The sequence below is a fragment of the Miniopterus natalensis genome, chromosome 14, assembly GCF_054644295.1.
Source record: "Miniopterus natalensis isolate mMinNat1 chromosome 14, mMinNat1.hap1, whole genome shotgun sequence".
Classification (NCBI taxonomy): Eukaryota; Metazoa; Chordata; class Mammalia; order Chiroptera; family Miniopteridae; genus Miniopterus; species Miniopterus natalensis.
Window position 1 is genome coordinate 35501281 of NC_142094.1, and position 23876 is coordinate 35525156.

The window sequence follows — 23876 nt, forward strand, 5'->3', positions numbered from 1 at the left end:
GCATGGCATGAACTCAGACCTCTGGAAATCCCCACGATACAACTGTGAGAGATTGATGGGAAAAAAGCAAATAATGTTTCAGTAATATCATAAAAATGATATTGACCTCACACACCCTTTAGTAAGGTCTTGGGGATCTTTTCTACACTTTGACAGCTACTGATCAAGAGAGCATAACCTGTTTGTGTTGATTTTGGTCATTGTAACTTATTATTAAATGTTAGGACTGGGGATTAAAAAAAATAAAGGAATTAAAACAGGACCACTGCCATGGAGTAGTTAATGGTAAAAAAAAAGTTTACTAACAAGTGTATAAACTTCTTTCATCTTAAATTTGAAAGGAGTTGATTTCTTTCTGTTTCTGAATTGTAGATACATTTATGTGTGAGAGTTAATAGTGATTGGTTTCTGTGTACAGCAATTTAATACATTTTGGTGCTTAAGATTTATTGAATTACACATTTCATACATTTAGAAGTTCATTACAGAGAAGTTTGTTTGATTTGGGCCACCCAGCCCTGCATCTGTCTTTTCTCACTTGGCACATCCCACTGCCTTCTATGGAAGTGTAAAGAGCTATATATTCGCATTTCCAGCCACCCTTGCAGCAGGGCTGCAGGCATGTGACCTAGGCTCTGTCAGTCAGATACCTCCATCCCAAACTTTGGAATAGAAACTAGTGACATGAAGAAATTGAGGCAGCTCCACGTGTTTTCCAAGGCAGCAGTGGGTGTTGCTGGTGGAAGCTGCAGGCTCCCCAACCGGGCAGATGGGTGCTGTGTGATTTGGGGTGATCTTCCTGGATATGTAGCCTCCAAGCCAGACTTCTCTGCCCTTCCTGGAAATTTTTTTATTTTTCAATTACAGTTAACATACAACATTGTTCCTGGAATTTGTGATCTTTCCATTATCCTCTGAGTTCCGGAATCAATGCCCTTACTTACAAGAATCCTGCTCGATACATTCTCAAATGCAGTATCTCTGGAAGTATTGTTTGGAAACATCATCTAGCAAACTCACCTGGGCCACATCCTAATGAACACTCGGTGCCATTGGTGGGCTTAAAACTGACATTCAGAATCCTCCTGGGTGAGGTATGAGTTCCAGGAGTCTGCATTTTTTAAAATTCCCAGGTTTATGTAATTTTTAGATAAAGTAAAATTTAAGAACTGCTGGTTCTAATGTTTCCAACTTTTTAAATGATTTGTTTTGTGTTTAAATATCTGAGTCACTCCAGAAGGTTTTACAAAACCCTAATCAGTGACTAGTAGCTCGTTCCTTTCTCTTCCCACCCAGCTCTAAATTCCCCTTAAGCCTCTTTGTTCTGTCTCTTTAACTCTTGTAATGTCTTTTTTTTTTCTTCTGGTTTATTTCTTCTCACTGAGAAATGGTAATTCCCCAAATGGGATTGCCGACATTCAATGGTGACAGAATTAACTTGGGGTTTCAACTACACTGTGACCGTGGCTCTCTAGGTCATTTCTTTCTTGTGCGTTTCTGCAGCCTGCAAGCTTAGATCTCCAGGGGTCACTGGAGGGGGTGAAGGGGAACGTCTAGAACATGCCAGGTGACTTTCCTTGAAGGGGTTTTCGGCCGTGGATTCAGGCCAAAAAAATAACACGGACGGGTCGAATGATCTGCTTCTGAGAGTGCTAGAATCACAGGCTGTTACAACTTGAAGGAGTGTGGCTTAACCCTTTCATTTCAAACGAGGAACTGAGGAGGGGATATGTGTCCATCATCGCATCAGTGATGAGTGGCGCATAAAGGCAAAGTAATTTTAGAGAAGTGGGAAGTGGTGATGCAAAGCTTGACCTAAACTAACGTAAAGAAGAGGGAAGCTAACGTTCGAGTGACTGTTTGAACTTGGGCACATTCACTTAACCTCTCAGAACCTTAGTTTCATCAGTTGCAAAACAAAGATTCTAATAATAGCTAACATTTATATACTATTGACTGTGCTGAGAACTATTCTAAGCACTTTATATGCTAATTCAGTTAATCCTCGCAATTACGTGGCAGAGGTACTATTATTTATCCCATTTCAGACAAATAGAAAGGGTAGATAACTTACCTGCAGTCACACGGTTAGCATATTTGTTTTCTATTGCTGCTTTACAGGTTACCACTGGCTTCATGGCTTACAACAGGTGATTATATGTAGAATTCACTTCCCTGCATCTGTGGAACTTATGGGGGCTGAGTCTTCAAGGCCAGCAGGGGAGTGTCTCCCTCTTTGAAAGGTCTCACCTGATCATGTCGGGCCTACCCAGGATAATCTCCCTATAACAACAAATGATTCGTGGTCTTAACACCTTGCTGACCGGTCACAAGTATACACATGTTTCTGTGTCCCAGCATTGGTCACAAGATAACTCTTGTCTGCACTCACGTTAATTTAAGTAATTTTAAATACCTTGCAAACCAAAGTAGCTGGCCACACTGGCCAGTTCTGGCTTGAAATAGCGGGTCAGCACATATCTGCAAAATCTCTTATCTTTGACATAAACATGAGAGTAATATCCCATCCATCACCTTTGCTATGTTCTGTTGATTAGATGCCAGACACAGACAGGTCTTGTCCACACTCAAGGGGAGGGGAGTACACAGACCCGTGGATTCCAAGGGGCAAGAGTCACAGAGTAATTTTAGAGTTTACCTTCCATATTTAGCAGGGCTTAGTTTAAGCCCAGACTGACTCCAGATCTTAGAGTCCATGGCCCCCGAGTCCATGCTCTTAACCACTGTGACTTTTTCACTTTGAAGAAAGAAAACCCACTGAATAACCTTGCAGGGTTCTGAGCAAGACAACACCCAGCAGACTCTTTCTGGGCAATAATTAATTCTGTTCATACCTCCACTTTTAAGAAACCATAGCCACCTGCAGTTTTGTATTTTCAGGAAGTTATTTCCAACGGTCTCTCTAAAAAACAGATCGTTAGAGTCATTTCAATTTGTTCATATTCTTCTGAGGCAGAAATAACCCTGGGGTTTAAGACTTGAGTTCTGGAGTTCTTAAAAAAATAACCCGAGCTCTGCTTTTTTGTTTTTGAGACAGATGAAGTGATTGAGAAGAAAGAGTGAACACCCTCATTTTGTAGACAGGACACCATGGACCAGCCTTTTACTGTGAATTCTCTGGTAGGTAGCACCAACTGATATTTTACATATGGTTGGAAAACCCAAAAAAAGAGAACAGAAACAACCCAAATGTGAAATGAATCACAGTTACTTCAAAAAGTTTAGGCCTGGTCTTTTTTCATCCACCTGTGTGGTCCTTTCTTTTGAGGAAGTGACTAATAAAGCCATCTTTGCTAGAATTAAAAATAAATATTTTTCCACATGATTGTGAAGTGTTGATCTTATCTGGTGAGATTCCAGGAGTGTATTCCTTTAGCAGAACACCAGAGACAAGAATCTCAGAGGTGACTTTGCAGCAAGTCCATCTGCCCCTTCTTTGTGCCTCAACTTCACAGATAAAAATTGGATGTTTACCTTGTGTGGTAGTGACCGAGGAACACATTTTATGTTTAACCCCTAAGTGTTGCTTTGGGATCTTAAGTAAATGTCTGCATACTTGAAACTCTTGTTTTTCTCACTTTTCCCCTTTCAGCCCAACACGGTGCACACTTTCTCTGGCTATATCTTAGAAGAAGCAGTGTGCAGGAGAGCAAATGACAAGGGCCTTGGGATCACGTGCGCTTCTTCTGTGCCCCAAGTCACCCTTCGAGTGTGCATACAGGCACATTATATAACCTCCATGGCCCTGTTTCTGTACTCTGTGCCTTATGACAGTTGGAAGCAATATTTTTCATGTGCCCAGCCTATCGTGGGGGTTTTATAAGTGGAAGGTGTCATTACCACTACCGTCCTCCTGACGACCCTCCCCAGCCTGCTCACCACAGCCCTCCGGGTAGCCCCGAGAGCACCAGGCACTGCATACCCTCGACACACAAAGCTCACACCGGAACACAAAGAAACAGAGGCCTGGTGCTTGCTCTGAAATAGGTGTTCACCCAGCCTCTCTGTCTGCCAAGACAATTCTTCACAGGAGCTCGGTTGCTTTGAGCGTATGTTTGAAGGGTAGAGAATTGTAGGAACTTTTTCACTTTCTGACCCCGTGTTGTGGGATAATAAAGGCTGCCCACTTCTGCTTCTGCCGAGGGAAGAATCATCCTTATGGAGTGTCTTGTGTGGTTTTCTAAAACATGTGTAGGAATAATTAACATTTTAGTGGACAGTCAATGTAAAATGAATGAATTTCTCATCTGGAAATTATGTGTTTTCATCCAAGAACCTCACATGCAAATGAAACATAGACTGATGAAGACTGTAGGCTGTTTCCCAGTTTATCTCTGAAATCAATTTTAAATTTGGGAAGGATAGGACCATTCAGTAAAGGAAAGGTAAATCTTATTTTTATTTTCTGGGAAAAAGGTGATCTAATTTTAATCACGTTGCCCCCTTTTCTCTTTTTCTCCTGCATTTGGTACACTTATTATTATTTTTAATATATCTTTATTGATTTCAGAGAGAGGAAAGGGGGGGGAGAGAGAGAGAGAAACATCAGTGATGAGAGAGTCATTGATTGAGCCCGCAACCCGGGCATGTGCCCTGACCGGGAATCGAACCCCGATCGCCTGGATCCCAGGCCGACGCTCAACCGCTGAGCCCGCCCGGCCGGGCTGGTACACTTATTGATTATTATTTGAGTTTTAAGGATCATGCTACAACACAACAAAATAACAGGGATGAATGGAAAATGATTCCTTTCCTTCAGGGAGTTCATAAAAAATCACTGGTACATAAATAATTATAATTCAGGTGGACTGTGTAGTGGTAAAAAATGGACAAATTACTTTTGTATATTCAGGAGGCTGGAAACCTCCTTTAGAAAAATCCCTAATTTCCATAGCTTTCCCCTCCCCACCAGTCATTTTCTGATGTCATCGGAGAATTTTTCTATAGCCAAATAAAAATATTTTCATTTAGTGCTATTCAGCTCTATAGGAAGCGTGGCTGGGGAAATGTGGAAGTGTTGCCGTGGTGTCTGAGGCTTCCCAGCTGGAAAAGATGGTGTCTGCTCAGGCCTAAGCCTCCAAGTTCACAAGCTCTGATCCCTGCCTCTCATGTGGGGAGCCTCCAACAGCGTCTCTGAAATTAGAAAGTCTCTCAGGGAATTAGAAGAGCAGCACTGCAGGGTTTGTGTAGAAGGGAGCATGTGTTAATTTAAGAGGAAGTCACTTAGAAAAGGTCTGAGGATTGGTGTTGCTGCCAGTCACACCTCTCTGATTTCTGAATTCTGGACCAAGTGAAAATAGATTTAAGATGCCAGGGGAAGATCATAAGTGTACCCTTTACTTCTCGTAAATTGGACTTCAAGCATGTGGGAGACTGGTATGTCTTATCCCTTCTGCTCTAAATTGAACTGGCTTCCCCACCCAGTCACAGGAGGGAGAGCTGGACACCTCCAGGGTGGGACCTTCAGGCCCTGAGAGCTTCCTTGCTGGGAAAGAAACAGGAAAGGGGAAACTCACCCACATTGCTGTAGGCCCCGTCAAAAGAGTGATAGAGGGTGCAAGAGGCATGGCCTGCTTTTGACCTCATGGGGCCTTGAGAAACCCGGTTATGGCTCTTTGGTTATATATTAAACCTTTAGAAGCAAGAGTCGTCCCAGGTCTCTAGGGTTCTGTCTGCTATAAAATTACCACCCAAGTAGACCCGATGCCATTGGAAAAACTGCAGGTATCTAATTCACCACACCCTGCCCCTGAAACCTGGTTCAGTCATTCATGGCCAGACTAAAGCCATGTCTACCTTGATTTCTTTTTTAATTTTCTACAGACCTTAATCAAATGCTCCGTCCACACTGTAGTCAGACTTGCTACCTACCCTGACAGCCTGAAGGGGACTTGGGAAGCTAAATTTGTTCTGGGCTAACTCCATTCTTGGAGCATCAAAATATGGTAAAGTGGTCTAAAGCAGTGCTTCTCAAACTGACATGCATAAGTACCTCTGGGAAACTAGTTAACACTGCAAGGCTAACCCCAATCTTTTTAAAGATTTTACTGATTTTTAGAAAGAGAGAGACATCGATGTTCGAGAGAAAAACATTGATTAGTTGCCTCCTGCACGTGCTTTGACCAGGGATCAAACCCGCAGCCTGGGTATGTGTCCCGACCCAGAATCAAATCCACCACCGTCTGGTGTACGGGACGATGACCGGGGTCCACGATCCAACCAACTGAGCCACACTGGCCAGGGCTCTAAGAGTCTTTTTAATGTTTTAAAAAAGCTGGAGGTGGAGGGGAGGTGTCTGTGTGCTTGGAAAGGCTTCTCCAGGACTTACTTGTGGAGTTTTATTCACTTGGAGAAGATGCAGGGAGGCCCTGAAAACTCCTTATTAAACTAGTTATATTCTGGAGTAGAGCTGAATCCTTACAGTAACCTCAAAGCTCTCTTGGAGACCCTTCGGAGCAGAAGGACGTGAGCTTTACCCTGGCAGGAATCTTTCCCTTGGTCAGCTTCGCGTAGCCCTGGATGGGAACATCCATTAGGAAAAGGAATGGATGATATTTTACCTAAAATGGCCTAAACTATTTGCATTCCAGGAACTGCCCTATGATTATAAACTCTAAAACCTAAAAGGGGTCTTCCCTCAAAAAAAAAAAAAAAAAAAAAGTGTCTTTGACCTGGAGATGTGTATCTTTTTTGTGTGTTGAAGCAAAATGACGTTGCTTTTATCATCTTATTAAGTCTTAAGAAAAGCTTTTCTTAGATATTGCTGTCAGGTATTCAGTACAGGAAATGCATCCACAGTTTCAGTGACATTTCTTATCATCACGGTCCCAACCTGGCTCTGCAGAAGAAGCTGGCGGCGATGCCCGACCACACGGACGTCTCGCTGAGCCCCGAGGAGCGCGTGCGGGCGCTCAGCAAGCTGGGCTGCAACATCAGCATCACCGAGGACATCACGCCGCGCCGCTACTTCCGATCCGGCGTGGAAATGGAGAGGATGGCCTCTGTGTATTTGGAAGAAGGAAACTTGGAAAACGCCTTTGTTCTTTATAATAAGTTTATCACGTAAGTCTTTGAAGTGAGACACTTGGAAAAATATTGACGTGATGCTTTGGTGAGACGGTTTGGATGCCAGGAATGTTTTCATGTTCAGATCAGTTTTACAATCTCCAAAAACATTATATGTGGAGATTTTAAGATTACCAAGTAAATGTAGCCAGAGGCATCTCATATCATGGCTGAGGCTTCGGGATGGGGAGAAGGCCAGGGATGTGATGAGCACGGGGGTGTGAGATACCCTCTCAATAGGCCAACACCGTTGCATGCATGCCATGCCCTGTCTTTAATGATCTTCGCAAATAAAATTTCCTATTTTCGTGCCATTCTGCCCCCACAGACATGTAAGCTTTATGAGAGCAAGAGCCATATTGCAGCTCCATCTACAGCCCCTGAATGTGCCATTCACATCTGAAAAAGCTGATCTGATGAGTTGAGTCTGGGGGATGAGTTGTCAGTGGTAGGAAGGATCTGATTCTGGAATAGACTGTAACAGTCAGTTTTACATTCTAGTTAGTTTTTGTTTTGTCTTTTTTGAAACAATAATAATAACCTATGTATAGAGGAATTTACAAAATGTTGAGGGAAAGTGGCTGCCTCAGAACAGCCATGTGAAGATATCATACTTCCCATTAGATAGATATTGTTAGTAATATATCCTAGTTTAAGACTTAACCGAAATGGGATTTGGATTTTCCTTATCAGTTTGCCAGCTCACTTGTTGGGAAGATCTGTTAGCAATAATTATTTAATCTAAGCTGAAACCCTTATTTTTGTTTTAATGACAGTCACTTTTTGATTAATTTCACTAGTTCATTTGGGGAGTTAACCTGAGAGCATTTGAGAAGTCGATGGTTGGCAACATTTGGCCTACTTGGGAAAAATCAGTTGTTTATGGAAAGTTAAACAATAAGTATGAAATTGGAGATTACCAATTGTCATTATAGCACGTTTTCCAAAAATTTTAATATCCTAACTAGTATAAGTTACCAGTTTTTTGCAATATTTCTTTTTCACTTTTTGCTAGAGTTACATGCATATTTCTATGGAATTGTAAGTGTGGTAAAGGGGAAAGGTCGCCATACTCTCAGTTACTGATTAATCAGAATATATGAATCCTCTTCTGTCATTAACCATGTGGTAATTTGTAATTCACTTACCTTCCATGGGCTTCAGTTCCTTATCTACAAATGACTTATGGATGAATATCTCTGAGGTTTCTTCAACTCGAAATGTTTGTGACTTTATTCTAGTTAAAAAGACTTAGGAAACTAACAATTTATTTCGCCTCTTTAAGTCTTAATTTTCTCATTTGAAAATGAGAGTTATGATACCATTCCAGGTTACCTTACAGGTGAAATGATGAATGCCTATATGCTTCATAAACAACAGAGTAATTATAATGTAGCACCTGTTAGTTGATCAAAAATATATTTATAGCCCATCACAATCTATCAGTGAAGGGCTATTCATTCCTTTAACAAATATTTATTGAGCACTCATTATGAGGTGGACACTATTCTACAGGCTGGGATACAGCAGTAAGAAAATCCAACGGAAACATTATCTTGGGGAAGCGTTGCTTTCACTTTACCTGGAAGTGATGCACCTGGTTTGCTCTGAAGATTTCCCTTTACTTCTGTTGTCCCTTGTTTCTCAAAAAGGCGATGAAAAAATAATTAACCTCTAGCACCTAATCCACTAGGGGTTCTGGCTGTCATTTCTCTTAGTTATGAAGTTTCAGTTAAGAGTTTTTGATATAAACACCATGGCGCTACTGATTCATGAGTGGTCCCTTGGGTCTTCTTCAGTCATGAGAAGGGATTACATCAATCTTTCCAAACTCTCACATTTTTACGAGATGCTCTGTGTTGCCAGCTGCACACATAAGTAAGATGGTGCTGTGGTGGGATTAAGTACCCAGAACCTGAGAAGAACAAAGTGACTTGGTCTTCCAGACCCTCTTAACCTCAGTACTTAGTTTAGTGAGCTTAACTGCCCTGTGAAGCCAAAATCATACTCAAAGGCAACATTTGATGGAAAGGCAGATGAAATGAATAGGGGTTAAACAACAATGTATTGAACATGCCTCTTTTGAAAAGGAGGCCCATTCTCATAGTAGAAACCGTCTTTGAGTTTTTTCTATCATATAATGCTAAGAATGGGCTTTCTTCTTCTCTAGCTTGTTTGTAGAAAAGCTTCCCAGCCATCGAGATTACCAGCAGTGTGCGGTCCCCGAGAAGCAGGACATTATGAAGGTATTGTGGGGTCGATTCTTCCCTGCGGGATCAAATGGCCCACAAGTACCCATTACTGCTTCACACCCCCTTCCTTTCCACCTCCGTCTCATCCTCTCGAGAGCGTAAGCACAAAAAATTCATCCCATTAGCCGTGATGTTTCGATTTCTTCTCAGACCTTTAATCATCATCTCTGAGCCAGTGTGGGTTGTCTAATTGAAACTGGGGCTGGGGGAAGGGGAAGGAAAGAAAGAGATAAAAAATGTGTTCACTCACTTTATGGCATGAAGGAGGAATTAGTTCACCATTTCTCCCAGAGATTGAGGGAATGGCTATCTATTTCTCCATACTTGCCCGAGACAGTCATTTTGGCTGGTCTTAATTATCCCATGCAGTCCAGACCCCACGACTATTTGAAAAATCACTGTTGATTATTAAAGTACTAACCTAATAATAAAGTGTTTGGGGGCGGCTTGAAGTAACCCCATGGAAAAGGAAGATTGTTGAAATGTATTTATTCTTCATCAACATTTGTAATATATATAGTTTCAAACACCTTTAGCTGAGGATGTTCTTTTTAAATAACACTTAAAAAATGTTTTTTATGCATTGGTCTTAAATAGTTTGGGTTGATCTTATATGAAGGAAGGTAATATATGCAGAGACAATCACAGCATAAACTTAGAAATAACTCATTATACCATATAATGGAATAAAGGCGCTCTTGCCAGTTATGTAGGGCCTGAGGATGCCTGTAAGCAGAATTCAGACTTTGTCAAATAGTTATTTACACTTTTTAAAATTTCTACACACACTTATCTGAAGGGTCATTCGTTTCCATGCCTCTGTGTAGCATTTCCCCTCCATTCTCGTGTTCATTCAGCCTCAGAGAGTTCTGTATGGAAACCAAAGGTCCCAGGCCGCCAGTGTGACTCATTTACTCTAATTTAGGGTTACTCTTTGTTTTTACTTGTAGGAAGAATTCTACAAAAGCATGTACTTTTTTATTTGTTTATGCTTGTTGAATAAATGGATGGATGGGTGGGTGGGTGGGTGGATGGATGGATGGATGGATGACAGAAGATTAAGAGAACAGAAGTTTTAGTGGAAGAGCCTGGCTAGAGTCAGAGATTTGTATTCTAGTCATAACAGGGCCAATAGCTAGTTGTATGATACTGGACAAGCCTTTCAGTTTCTCCAGGCCTTTGTTTCCTCAACTCTAAAAGAGGGGGGAGGGGGATTGTGCTTGGACTATATCAGATTTCTCATCCATTAAGAATCACTGGGAAGTTGTTTGAGATCCAGATTCCCTAACCCCTCCCTTCCAGTAAAGATGTGGATTCAGTAAATTTGAGATTAGGCCTGGGAATTTATATTTTTATGAAAAGTTCCACAGTTCATTTTATAGTCTGTCAAATTTAGGAGTCCTTACCTACCATGTTCCTCGGTGTTCCCTCTAATATGATGACATATCATTTACATACTGTGGGATGTGCAGTTACAAACCCACTACCTCAGAACGGGTACCTAGCTAAACAAAATGCAGATAGACATTGCAAAGGGGATAATTTCTTCTCTTCCCTCCTGAGAAGTTATATTTTGGAGCCCTAGAAAAGAGAGATTTACTTTTTCACCATCATCTTTGGTTACTTGTGTCTTGATTTCTAATCCACATGCCAGCTGTTTTTCTTTCTCAGCTGATGATCTGAAAGACTATACTGAAAATCCCACTAATCAATATGTATATATATTTTTAAAAGAAACTGAAGGAGATTGCATTTCCAAGGACAGATGAATTGAAAAAGGACCTTTTAAAGAAATATAACGTAGAATACCAAGACTATATGCAAAGCAAAGTAAGTTCAATTGGTATATTTATTTCATGACTTTTCTGTGCAAATATACTTGAATTTCATTTCCATATGAGTTTTTTGAATGTCATATGCATTTAAATTAAAAATTAAAGATGCAATGATGTAGCACCAATAAAAAATTCATGTTGATATCCAGGTTAAGCACTTGCACCAAAGATGTGGTATTTTATTTCCCTTCGACATCTAATAAAGCGATGCATTAGAAAATAAATTTCCTACAGTGATTTTAATAGAGCTTTTTGACCAACTCTTGCCAATGTAACCTTGAGCCAGGTGACTGCTCTTCACTGATGAATGGAGGTAGTAGGAGCTTTCCAATGTATCTAATTTGTAGGCCTTGGAAATGTGAGTTCGTTTCTTACATGTTGCAGTCAATATTTCATTGAAGTGGAATTATAATCGTATGAGTGAAATATAACCATATCACCAAGGGGTGATGGCTTCTGGATTCTTATTAAATAGTGAAAATGACAATGATGTCTAAGAGGCTGAAAAGCATCAAAAGAAGAAATTGATCAGTTTCTAGGATACTCAAGTTGAAAACATGAATTCTTAATGTTTTCAGCTTTATTATAAAGGCTGTTTCGCTTTTTTTGTCCATGTGTATGTGCTCTGGAAGCTGTCACCTTTACTGACTCTCCCTTCAGTTAAGTCTGAACACAGAACTTCTCTGTGTTCTTTGAGCTTAGCCAGAGGTCAGGGTTGAGTGAGGTGTTTTGACAAATTGACAGAGGAAATGTCGAAATCAGAAGATTCCTGCAAGTGTGGATATTGATGATTTGATGTGAACTGTGAAAGACAAAAATGATCCTGGAGGCTCAGATAAAGCAACAGCAAGGGAGAGAAAAGCCCAGTTGAGTCGTCTCCCTTCCATAGTAGGCACTGCGTCTGATCATCTCCTCAGGATTTCCTTGGAAGAAACAGCCTCAGCAGCTGTTGCACAGTCTGCCTTTGGTGACACCAATGACTTCACAGTCCACAGCAGTAGTATCTCACATGAATGACATGTAGAAATTTTGGGGGGGGTAGCGTGGCTGCCTTTATGCCTAGGAGAGATGAACAGACACACTACTACCTTACAGTAGCTCCCAAAGTCTAGTTTTCATAAAGTCATTTGGGGAGCTTATTAAAAATTTATATTTTCTTACCTAATAATGCCTGGATATTTGGATAAGACTGGGGAGCTCGGGAATCTTCATTTTTAACAAAAGTCCTGGTTTGTTGTACTAGAGATGATTGGACCACATTTTGAGAACCTTTTCTTATTGATCCCCCTTCTCCATAAAGTCCCAGCAGTATGAGTTGTGGAGTCCGATGCAAAGGGTTCTTGGGCAGCCCTGTCCCAATTCCTGCGGTGATGGGAATGTTCTGTGTGACACTCTCTGATATGGGAGCCACTAGCCACATGGTACTCAAAATGTGGCTAGCTGGATTGAGGAATTGAATTTCAAATTTCATTTAATTTTAATATATTTAAATTTAAATACCTGCCTATGGCTAGTGGCTACTATATTGACCAGTGCCATCTAAGATGATACAACCATTTGTTCCACATGGTTTGGACGGTCAGGCTGAGCACACCCTCTTGACCTTGAGTTTCTATTTAAAAGCACAAGGAAGTGGAGGGGACTTGATTGCCATGGCCTGTCTCTGGTAAAATATGATTGGATTTAAAGCTGCTGCCGGAATCAGGTTAAGGGGCTTTGGCCGTGACCTTATATATTTTCCTTACTGTCACACGCATGGCCCTGAGGGCAGATCGCAGTATCTGGCCGCTCCTCTGTCTCCTGGAAGATTGAACGTCTAATCCCAGTGTAATGTTCTTGCCTTGGAAACTAACCTTTTGCTCTGGCAACCACATTTTTTTTTTTTTAGAACAAATATACAGCCGAAATTCTCAAAAAACTGGAGCATCAGCGATTGATCGAGGCGGAAAGGAAGCGGATCGCGCAGATGCGCCAGCAGCAGCTGGAAACGGAGCAGTTTCTGTTTTTTGAAGACCAGCTCAAGAAGCAAGAACTAGCCCGCGTGCAGACGCGAAGCCTGGAGGCGCCGGCGCTGCCCGAGGTCGATGGGAGCGCTCTGTCCTGCTTCTCCGCGCACCAGGACAGTTCCTTGCTGAACGTGTTTGCCCAGCAGCCTGACAGGAGCGCCCCCAGTTACGCCAGCCGCTCTCCTCCGGTCAACAGGGCCCTAAAGCCGGCTGCTGCGCTGAGTGCCGTTCAGGGTGAGTGGGCACACGGGCCGGCGGGCCCTGGGCCTCTGCTACTGGAGCTGCGATGCTGGGACATCTGGGAGGGTCCTCGTTTCATTGTCAGCTGTGCTAGGCCCCCCCCATCATCTGGCCATGCAGACAGAGCTCATCTTTCCCTGCCATATGGCTTGTACTCTGTGTAACCTGAAAATTCAGGGAGCGTGCTTTGCCCCCTGAGAGAGCAGATAGATTAGGAAATTCAGTTCCTAAAAAATGGGACTGCATTCGGTCATGGTACAGAAATTCTACAAGAGAAGAATTCCAAGCATAATTTTTTTTTTTGCTTTCATGTATTTAATCAAAGAAACACATGAATCTGAAACACTTACACTGGGGATGAAAAATGTTGAGAAACTTGTTCGTCCAGAGCTTTGCCTGGCGATTTGAATTTAAAGTGTTAGCATTGCCCTGGGCCAGGAAGATCTCCCGCGAGCGGGGAGCTGACCTCCGGATGGGTTATGCGTTTCTGCCGACGATTAGTGCTGCTGCTGCGCCTGCGCTGGCAGGTTTTCGGGATCAAACGGGGAGTCCTTCCCGGCAGACGCTGTCGGATGCAGTTTGTGTCTCCATTTATTTTTTTAAAAGTCATGATAGGCAACAAGTTTATAAATTACTCTACTGCTCATTATTTCTGAAAACGTCATCCTTTTACTTTATTATCACCAACTTCATGAAGATATAAGTAACACATGGGAAACACAGTAAAGAGCCTTCGACCTGTCTTATAGGGTGTGAGAGCTCCTCTGTGCTGCCTGTGACTTAGCAGTACATCGGCTTTGTGCCAGAACAAGACTCGTGCATACATGCAGAATAGTTGATCTAGGGCACGAAAATGCAAAGGCACTTGCACTTTGCCATTTGTTTATAAAATTTATATGCAAAGGGTAACTTTACCTGCCTTCTAGTCAGTGTTTATTTTTAAGAGTTTTAACTAATACGTGGGACGTGGAGCACTTGATCGTCTCATGTTTGATATTTATATTGATTTGCAGTCGCTTGTCAAAAACAGTTTTGAAGGATGGGATGTAAGATTTGTCTTTCAGCTTCTTCTCCCTTTTCTGTTTCTTAGATTTAGTGGTTGAAGGACTGCGATGTGTAGTTTTATCAAGAGATCTTTGCCACAGATTTCTGCTGCTGGCAGAATCTAATACAGTGAGAGGAATAGAAACGTGTGGAATACTCTGTGGAAAACTGGTATGGTCTTTGTTTCATGTCTCTGCACAGGAAACTTTCCAAAGTACTGACGTTCTTGTGATAAGCAGAGCACAATAAAAGCATCCCAAGAATTGCAAATATTATGAAATTAACTTTACATAGATTGATTTCATAAAACTACTGTCATTATTCATGAATTATCCTTCTAGAAAATGGAAGATAAATTTCAGGGATCACAGGTCTTCAATTTTCAAAACCATCTAGTTTTCTAAGACAAATCTTTGTTGCAATTGTTAGTTTCACATTCACGTATATAGTTAACTCTACCTGCTTTTATCTGTGGGAGGTATCCTTTTGCCCTCCCTTTTTCAGATATGTGTGGAATACAACTAGGGTTTTGTTGTTTCTTTTAAAACAGTTGTTTCCACAAACTGAAATCTTATGGCACAGGCCACATTTAGGTATGGAAGATCTTATCAGAAATATGTGATGAAAGACAATGTCAAAATAGAAGGAAATAAAAGAGAAAAGATGCATTTAATTTTCTACTTGCAAGAAAGATGTGCCCTTTCATAGTCTCCTTGGGTGTAAGTTTATATTTCTGGGTCCAGGAACATTTTCAGTCCTAAACATTTAGCTTGGGGACTGTTGCTTAATTGAATACATAGTATGTTTTATTCCACACACATTCTCCTACAGTATTCCGGTGTTGCATCCTGCCTTTTCCTCCAGGAAAGAGGAAGCACAGGTGACAAGCACAGGACAATGACCTGCCGTCTCCTCCCCACAGCCACCTTATTTGCCTTCAGAGGGCAGTGTGCTTGGGAGGCTTCCTCTCCAGAACCATATGTTGTACTTAGTTTCATTCCTTCATTCATTGGACAAATACTAAGTACTGTATGTGCCAGATACTGTGCTAGGTGTTGGCATTCAGCAGCCTACCACAGCCACGGTCCGTGCCACATGACCCTTACACAGTGCTTGTAAAGCACCAGACAGATGACTTAATGATAAACGGGGCTGGGTGCTCTCAGTGGAAGTGCAGGATCACGGGAATGTGTAACTGGAAAACTACCTTTGTCTGGGAGAGCCTGGGAGGGCTTCCCCGAGAAGGGATGTTTACACCAGGCCTGGAGAATACATAAAGTTAGCCGTGAACAAGGGGCTAGGATGGAGGAAGAGCGGCCAGTTTGCAGGAAAGCCCCTAAGAGCAGAGAGAAGTCTGTGACTTCTAAGGCCACAGAGGGAGCGCTGGGGAGGGATGGACAACTCCACACAGCACGAGCATCTTACCTGAGCTTCCTACCACCGCTTCACAGACCCTCTTCCTTTCAGCTCGAGGCAGGTCATTTATTTTAGCTTTCTCTTGTTCTAATTGCAAATCCAAAAGATTACCTTAATTATGGAAAATCCCAGTGAGTCTAAGTCTTGAAGTGAAATAGAATATAATTAAAACAAAAGCAAGACCATCAACCCCCCAAACCCTTACAAATGCCCTTCATTAACACCACAAAATTATTGAACTAGTCTTTCCCCCTCTAAATAAACCCACTATTATTTCGTTCTGATTTTTCCATTATAGATGTAATCTATCAGAACATTATTTATTAACTAAACTGCCATCGACTAGCCAGGGATGCTAATTCCTAGTCATGGTACATTTTCTATTCTGAAAATGGTTTTCAGGCTCCAACTGCTGACTCCGATTTTTGGCAGATAATACGTTTTCTAGTTTGGTACCTGTACTTTGTTTTTGAATTGTTATGGGGAGGGGGGAATGATGATACATGTCGTGGGGCAGAAAATTCAGAATGATACGTATATTTGTCTGCCAGATGCTTTCTTTTTTCCCTCTGTCAGTAAATGATTCTTCTTGCTAATTGTTTTTTAGACGCATAATGAATTAACTATTACCCACGTAATCGTGCCAAAGCAGTCTGCAGGCCCAGACTATTGCGACGTGGAGAATGTAGAGGAATTATTCAGTGTTCAGGACCAGCACGACCTCCTCACCCTGGGGTGGATCCATGTACGTTCAACCTTTGGGTCTCAGTTGTGTGTGTGTGTGGCGGGGGGTGTATGTGTACTATTTTCCTCCCTTGAGGAACTTCAGCTTAATTTAAATAGTTCCTTATTTTTTAATTTTTTTTTCAAGTCATCACGTTAAAGCATTTTCTTCATTTTTAGGTTGTGTCTAAATCTGAATTTGGTGAGGGTTATATTGTGCAGTTATTTTCCAGCAAGTTAAAAGAGGGAGAGACATTTGGAAATTAGTGACTCGTTTTGGTGATTTTTTTACATAGTGTAATGGAGGCCTAGTGAGATTTTTAACTAACTTATCTAGACAATTATTAATGTTCCCGTTTCCTTTAAGGAAATTTTGGGAAATGTTTTTTTTAGAACGGGTTTTTGTGCATTAAATAGGGACCATGTACTCCACTGCACCTCATACAGGTCAGTGGCGTATAAACTGTATAAACAAGCCATGGAGAAGGGCCAAAGGATGGAGCCAAAAATACTGGATTTTATCATCCACCAGGACATCACAGGAACAAGAAAGGGCTTAGGAATTAAAAGACATGAGTTTAAATCTCATTTCCACTAAGAATCATTATAGGAACTTTGGCAAGGTTTTTAAGCCATCTGAGCATCAGATTTTCCATCCATAAAACAGGGATCATAATAATTAACTTAAGGTGATGGTGAGTGTTAAATGAGATAATGTCAGGGAATGTCTTAGCGCATTTTTTCTAGGGACTCAGAAAATTGCAGTTGTTCGTTTTGGTGATAATACTCTATTTTTGTATCCTCAGTTTAACCTGTCTGGTGGATGTTTTCCATTCAGTCTCACACATCTGGGCCTGGGGTAGGGACAAGTCATCCATGCCACTGTGATGGGATGCTGGCCAAGATTTCTAGGGCACATCATGGGGACTTTTAAGAGCCCCTGAAGAACGATGTGACCATTTTTTTTACTTGCTTTAAAGGGCAGGAGGCCCACCCACTCCTACACACATATGGCACCCACAAACTCACCAGGCATTTGGTGCTCTGTAATTTAGGAGGGGAGAGGCGACTTCAGTCTCAGCTCCACCTGTAAACTACCATGTGCCCTTGGTCAGGACTCCTAACTTCCTTGTTTCCAGGTTCCCTCATTGACCAGGTGGGGCTAATGCAAACCTTCTCTCCCTCACCAGATTTGTGTGAACTGTAAGCAAGATACCAGGTTTGAAAGCCTTGTGAAAAGTATATACTGCCTCTCAAATACAAGAAATTATTTATAATGAAGAGTTTGCAAAACATTCCATATGTCTATTTGTTTTACTTAACAGTAAGTAATGTGCCTTACTGTTTGCTTAGAAATTGCTGAATTTTAAAGGTGTTATTTTCTGTAACAAGAATGTATTTTAAAGCAAAAAAAAAAAAAAATTGTAGCAAAGAAATTGTAGCATAAACTTAGACAGAATAGTTTATTAAATTTACTTACATCAGGAAGTCAGTGTTCCTTTCTTATAAAACATTTCCCAAATTAGAAATAAAAGTGTTTCCCTTATGTCCTGTGTATATAATGTATGCAATAATGAAGTTATACCATTTACATAATGGATTTGGCATAATTCTAGAATTCCAGGATTTTGCTTTTTGTTTATTTCACCATACCAAATTGTTGCAGTTCAACGAAAACACTAAAGTGTTATATGTCTAAACTTCAGTGGTTGTAATGACTTTTTGTGAGGATTTTTTTCTTGGCATAATAATAGCAACAAATTCCCCAGCTAACTTTTTTCAGATATAAATTAGTTGCAGGAAAGAAGGGCTGAGTCAGAATCAGACAGATCTGGAACTGAGTTTAGACTTCGCAGCTGAACTAGCTCTATGACCTTCAGTGTGTTATTAACTCTTCTGCTTAGCTCAGTTTCCTCATCTGTAAAATGGGGGTAATAATAACTTCTCTCATCTTGTTGTAAGAATTGAATAATTCAGGGAAAGTGATTAGTTCAATTGCAGTAAATGATATCAGCTGCTATCATCATCATCATTTTTAAAATATATATATATCTTTATTGATTTTAGAGAGAGGAAAGGGAGAGAGAGAGATAGAAACATCAATGATGAGAGAGTCATCATTGATCAGCTGCCTCCTGCACACCCCCGACTGGGGATCGAGCCTGCAACCCGGGCCTGTGCCCTGATCGGGACTCGAACCGCGATCGCCTGGATCCTAGGTCGATGCTCAACCGCTGAGCCACACCTGGCCGGTCTTCATCATCATTTTTATTTCCGTAGAGGAAGTGGGGAAGTGGGGAGCACCATTCCCTCATGGAGCAGTTGTCCTCACGGAGTAGACGTGATTCCTCCTGGCAGCAGCAAAGGGCTCCGAATGTCTTAGGTGCATTCAGTCTGGAAAGAATGTGACAGGTGGAGTGGCCTGTCCTACTGGACAGTCTGCTCGCCGCCTCCAGAGCACCAGAGTGCCTTTGAACATGTCTTACTTTCTCACTGAGGCATAGAAGGCTCTCTGTACCAAGAGAAGGTTTTCACTGAAGTAGATGACAGGCAGCTAACAGATAATAAAGATTTGGGTTTTAAAAATTAGACAATTTCCATTCCTCAGTTGGTCTAGGTCTTTGCAGACCAAGACTTATTTTTTCCTCGCAGAACATGGATCTTTCTGTAAATAGATATCAATGGATTTTATCTTCATTCTAGTAAATAAAGTAGAAAGGAGTTTTAATATTTTACATTTCTTGAACAAACCATAGTTATACATAATGGCATGAAGCTATTTCTATGAGCCTGTGCCCATTAGTTATGACAACATTAAAGAACAACAGCAATAATAACAGAGAATGGTTTTGATTCCTTTCTGTGTGCTAGGCGTTTTTCTAAGCATTTTACATGGATTGTCTCATTTAATTTTCATAATCCCATGAAGAAAATGATTCTTATTTTACAGTTGATGAGATGGGCATGAAGAGGTTAAGGAATCTTCTCAGTGTCATACAGCTAGCGGGTGATGGAGGCGGGACCCAGACAGTGCGTGCCAAGGACCTTGGTTTCGTGATTTAAACGGTCACATTCCTTTTGCAAGGGTAGTTGGACTTGACTGTGAATTTTAAAATCATTATGGGAGCATGTGTTTTTCGTATCCAAGTATGAACCTCTGATTTGTCTCTCATAAACAAAAGTATATAAATAGTCTCAAACCTGGAAGATGATTCGTTTAATTTAGAATCTCTTCCTTCTCACCACGTACGTATTTACGGGCTGTGCACTCTGAGTCCCAAATACCTTCAACAACCTGGAGAGTCCCAGTCTCCCGTTTGTAGGGAAAGACGAGCCACAAATGGATGGCAGCACCGTGTGGTAAACTTAGTGGAAACTTTCCTTTTGTGTCCATGGTTTTGTATAAAACATCCAGTCACAGCTCTGCCCCTGACCAGCTGTGTGACCACGGGCAAGCTTAAAGGAGCCCCAGGATCCTTGTATGTGAAATTGAGGTAATAATAGAGGTATCTCCTGGATGAGCTGCGATGAAATGAAAATCTCCTCAAAGCCTCTGGCAAATTAATTTCCAGTTCCCTCTTTTCTAATAAGCAGAGAGGACATGAACATGCCGAAGAACCTCTTCTCAAAGTCAGAGTTATTCCAACGATGCAAAAAGGGAAGGCATATGTCAGCAAGACGTTTTTAAAAATTCATATTTGATTAATAATGATAAAAAAGGGAAGGCACATAGAATGGGCTGTGGCCTTAGCTGAGACTCAGCTACCCCAATAAGATCATCTTCTTTTCTTTCTATAGACACATCCAACCCAAACTGCATTCTTATCCAGTGTTGACCTTCACACTCACTGCTCTTATCAGCTCATGTTGCCAGAGGCGATTGCCATTGTGTGTTCACCGAAGCATAGAGAGTAAGTGTCACTGTGGAGGGACTCGGCTTTGTCTGGAGCTGCTGGGTCCAGGTGTGTCCACAGACCAGGTTGTGGTCCTCGAATAGGCAGGCACACCAGGCCCTTGGGAAAAAAAGGTTGGTGACAGCCAGTTCCCTTTCAAGGTCCTTTTCAGTGGTAGAATTACTGGTTCTCTTTCTTCAGTTCCCATGACCTTGAAGTGGAGAAACTGGATGTTACTATTCCAGTTTGCCCATTTGAGATTTTAGTTCTACTGTGCTATTTCCTGTTGTAGGAAAATTCCTAGCCTGAGTTTCATTGTCTCCAAAACCTTCCCAGGTTTGGGAGACCATTTTTGTTGTTGAGTGAATAGAAGCAGAGGACACATGAAGTTGTGTAGGAATCCCGTCTCCACCCTCAAGTGGTGTGCCTGGTGGACACCCGACCACCGGGAGGCTCGGTCTCTTCATCCCTGATACCTGCCCATCCAGGATGGACGTGAGGCTGAGACTAGAGATGAGAGTCTAGCACAGTGCCTGGCACCACAGCCAGCGCTCCATAAATATTTGCTGTTGCTGCCACCACTGTTACTGTTTTTAGAATAATCAGAAATATCTGCCATCTGCAGTTTTCTCTGTGGGGCCTTAGCTTTATCTCTGTGGTTTCACCTAGCAGTTCAGCTGCATCTTGCCCATGACAGTCCTGCAAGTGCTTGGATTTAGCACCAGCCCCTCCACTGTTTCTCTCCTCTAGCTAAGCCAGTCATCATAAGATTGGTTCAGAAAATCACCACGGAATTCCTAGTTTGTGGTGCCTCGCTCCATCCCATTTGAAGGATATGTATGCTTGTGCCATTTGAATAAAGCCTCTGGAAAGCCCAATGAGCCTTCATTTCTGCCCCTTTCCTTCACCCTGAAACAGCACTGGCATCTTCAGGCTCACCAATGCCGGCATGCTTGAGGTCTCCACCTGTAAGAAGAAGGGTTTCCATCCACACACCAAGGAGCCAAGGCTGTTCAGTGTGAGTAGACACAGTTGGTTATTTTTTGCAGATACTTATTTTTTTACCTCCTCTGTTGTTGTTTTTTTAGCGGTATAATATGAGATAACATATTACACTGCTTAGTTTGAAGTTTTCTTACCCAGAAAATTAGTCATTCTTTGTAATTTCTTCTGACTAATAGTTTATTTATGAGTTAATGTCAGTATTTCTCTAAGAGAGTTAAGCTAAGTTACCTTTCCATTCATGGATCTGTGTGATACTGAAGTACAGTTTTCTTCAAACGCCAAGTAAGCAAACAATTATTAAATAAAATGATATTAAATGTCTCATGAATGGTTTCCACTCAATGTGGCCACATTAATTTTTTTCATAGTAGTTCAAAGAAAACTGTGATCGTACTTTGTTAGCCTTGTATAGCCCTGAAGAAACGTTATTTGACTACAACTTTTCTTTCTAACTGATCCTTTGGTGGTTCTCTTGCTGTAACATCTGAGAATGATTATTTTGAAGTTAGTATTTATTTAAAATGAAAATTACTTGGCAATCTCTGTAAATACTATTTGTTGAAAATGGATAAACATGAGTGCATTTGTCCTGATTGGAAACATTTTTAAACTTAGGAACATTTTTAAATTAGGAAATTCATATTCCCTCCCTAAAGAGGATTCTGTTAAACATTGTGATCTAAAGAATTTTTTTCTTTCCTAGGTATGTAAACACGTGTTGGTAAAAGACATAAAGATAACCGTGCTGGATCTGAGGTGATAGGTTCTGAAGATTAGCACCATCAACACCAGACACCTGCCCATGGACATGTGTTTGCTGAATTTTCTTAAGATGTTTCCAGAAATGTCTGATATTTTATATTTATACATTTTAGATCAGAAAGTTTGATATTTATTGCTCTTGCGCGTTTTGAAGGTTTCTTTCTGGGTTGCTCTGTCTTAAGAGTGGTCACAATAATATAAAATCAATACCCATTAATGTAACCAAATACTATGACCAGATAATAAATTGTGCTGCAAACAATAATATGACCAGTGTTTAAAGAGGTCTCTGCACACATTTTCAGAGCTTTAGATGTTTTGCTGTATTTTTTTCTCATTCCTATAAAATACAATTCCAAACCAGAAACCCTGAGTAGCAGGTGGTCCTCAGGACAGGCCACCTGCTTCTGCAGCCTTTCCCTGTGGTAGAAAATGAACCGTTTCCACATGTGAGAAGAAACATGGGTGCATACGGTGTGCAGATGCTAAGCAGTGGAGGACAGCTTTGCTCAGGGAGACTGGGTTGGCTGTGGAGCTGGACTTGCAGAGTTAATTTGCCCTTAGCTGGTGGTGTCTGTAGACTCAAAGCCCCGTGTACAGGGCAAACCAAGCTCTACTTCTGTAGTCTGCCTACAAGTTGTCATAAGGCAGAAACAAGCCACTGAGCTACCCATAGCAGGCACTTCATGCATGAGAACTGGAGCAGAATCTGGGTGGCACAGTACCAGGATGTGGAGTAGACCAGTGGGGGAGGAATGTTGTCTTTTCCACAAACAGAGTACAGGGAATACCCCTCTTTACAAAACAGAAATCATTGAACTTCTTAGTGGGTGCCGGTACATGCAAACAAGGTCATTGAGGCAACTCAGGTATAAAGCCGGGAGGAAAGCAAAGACTGGGAAAGCTGTGGTTGGCATACAAGCCACCGACTGTGGAAAATTAAAATTATTTACTCAAGTTAGTCATTGTCCGGGTGGGTCCTGGATGGAACAGTGGAATGAGTGGTGCATCGATGTTCTTGGGTCTGAGATGATGCTTAAAATTCCTCTCCACAGCTTTTGCAGAAGGAAAAGCGTTTACAGATTGTTCAAGAAATAAGGAAGCTCCATTATGTTTCCTCCGAATATAATCGCTGATGAGCCAGAAAAAGAAAACAAGCAGCTAGATGACATTTGCTCAATTCCTGACTTTAGGCCAGGTTTCCTTACCTACGGAAATGAGGCATGTGAATCACTGATTCAGCAGGTTCCTGTCAGCAATAAAATTTTTTTACCTATCCAAGTTTTTTCCAAGGAAATACATTATTTTTTAATCACTTTTATTAGAAAAAATGACTTACCGAGATGAAATTCACATAAGATAAAATTAACTCTTTTGAAGTGAAAATTTCAGTGACCTTTAGTAATTCACAATGTTGTGTTACCCCACGTCTCCCAGCCACTGGTAACCGATCTGCGTTCTGTCTCTACTGAGTCACCTACTCTGGATATTTCCTATAGTTGCAATCATACAGTATGTGAATTTTTGTGTCTGGCTTCTTTCACTCAACATAACATTTTTGGAGGTTCACCCACGTTGTACCCTGGAACTGACATCAGTGCTTTGTTCCTTCTG

General features: G+C 41.4%; 1 protein-coding gene across 1 annotated transcript; it reads left to right on the top strand.

Annotated features, from left to right (window-relative positions):
• Positions 1-2367: 2367 nt before the first annotated feature.
• Positions 2368-22909, top strand: STAMBPL1 (STAM binding protein like 1). The gene is made up of 10 exons (XM_087824430.1): positions 2368-3141; positions 6866-7083; positions 9257-9332; positions 11073-11168; positions 13062-13413; positions 14510-14634; positions 16487-16624; positions 20401-20513; positions 21414-21513; positions 22204-22909. Exons 1-10 carry the CDS (start codon positions 3112-3114, stop codon positions 22258-22260), a joined length of 1305 nt encoding a protein of 434 aa, XP_087680556.1. The 5' UTR covers positions 2368-3111; the 3' UTR covers positions 22261-22909.
• The last annotated feature ends 967 nt before the right edge of the window (positions 22910-23876 follow it).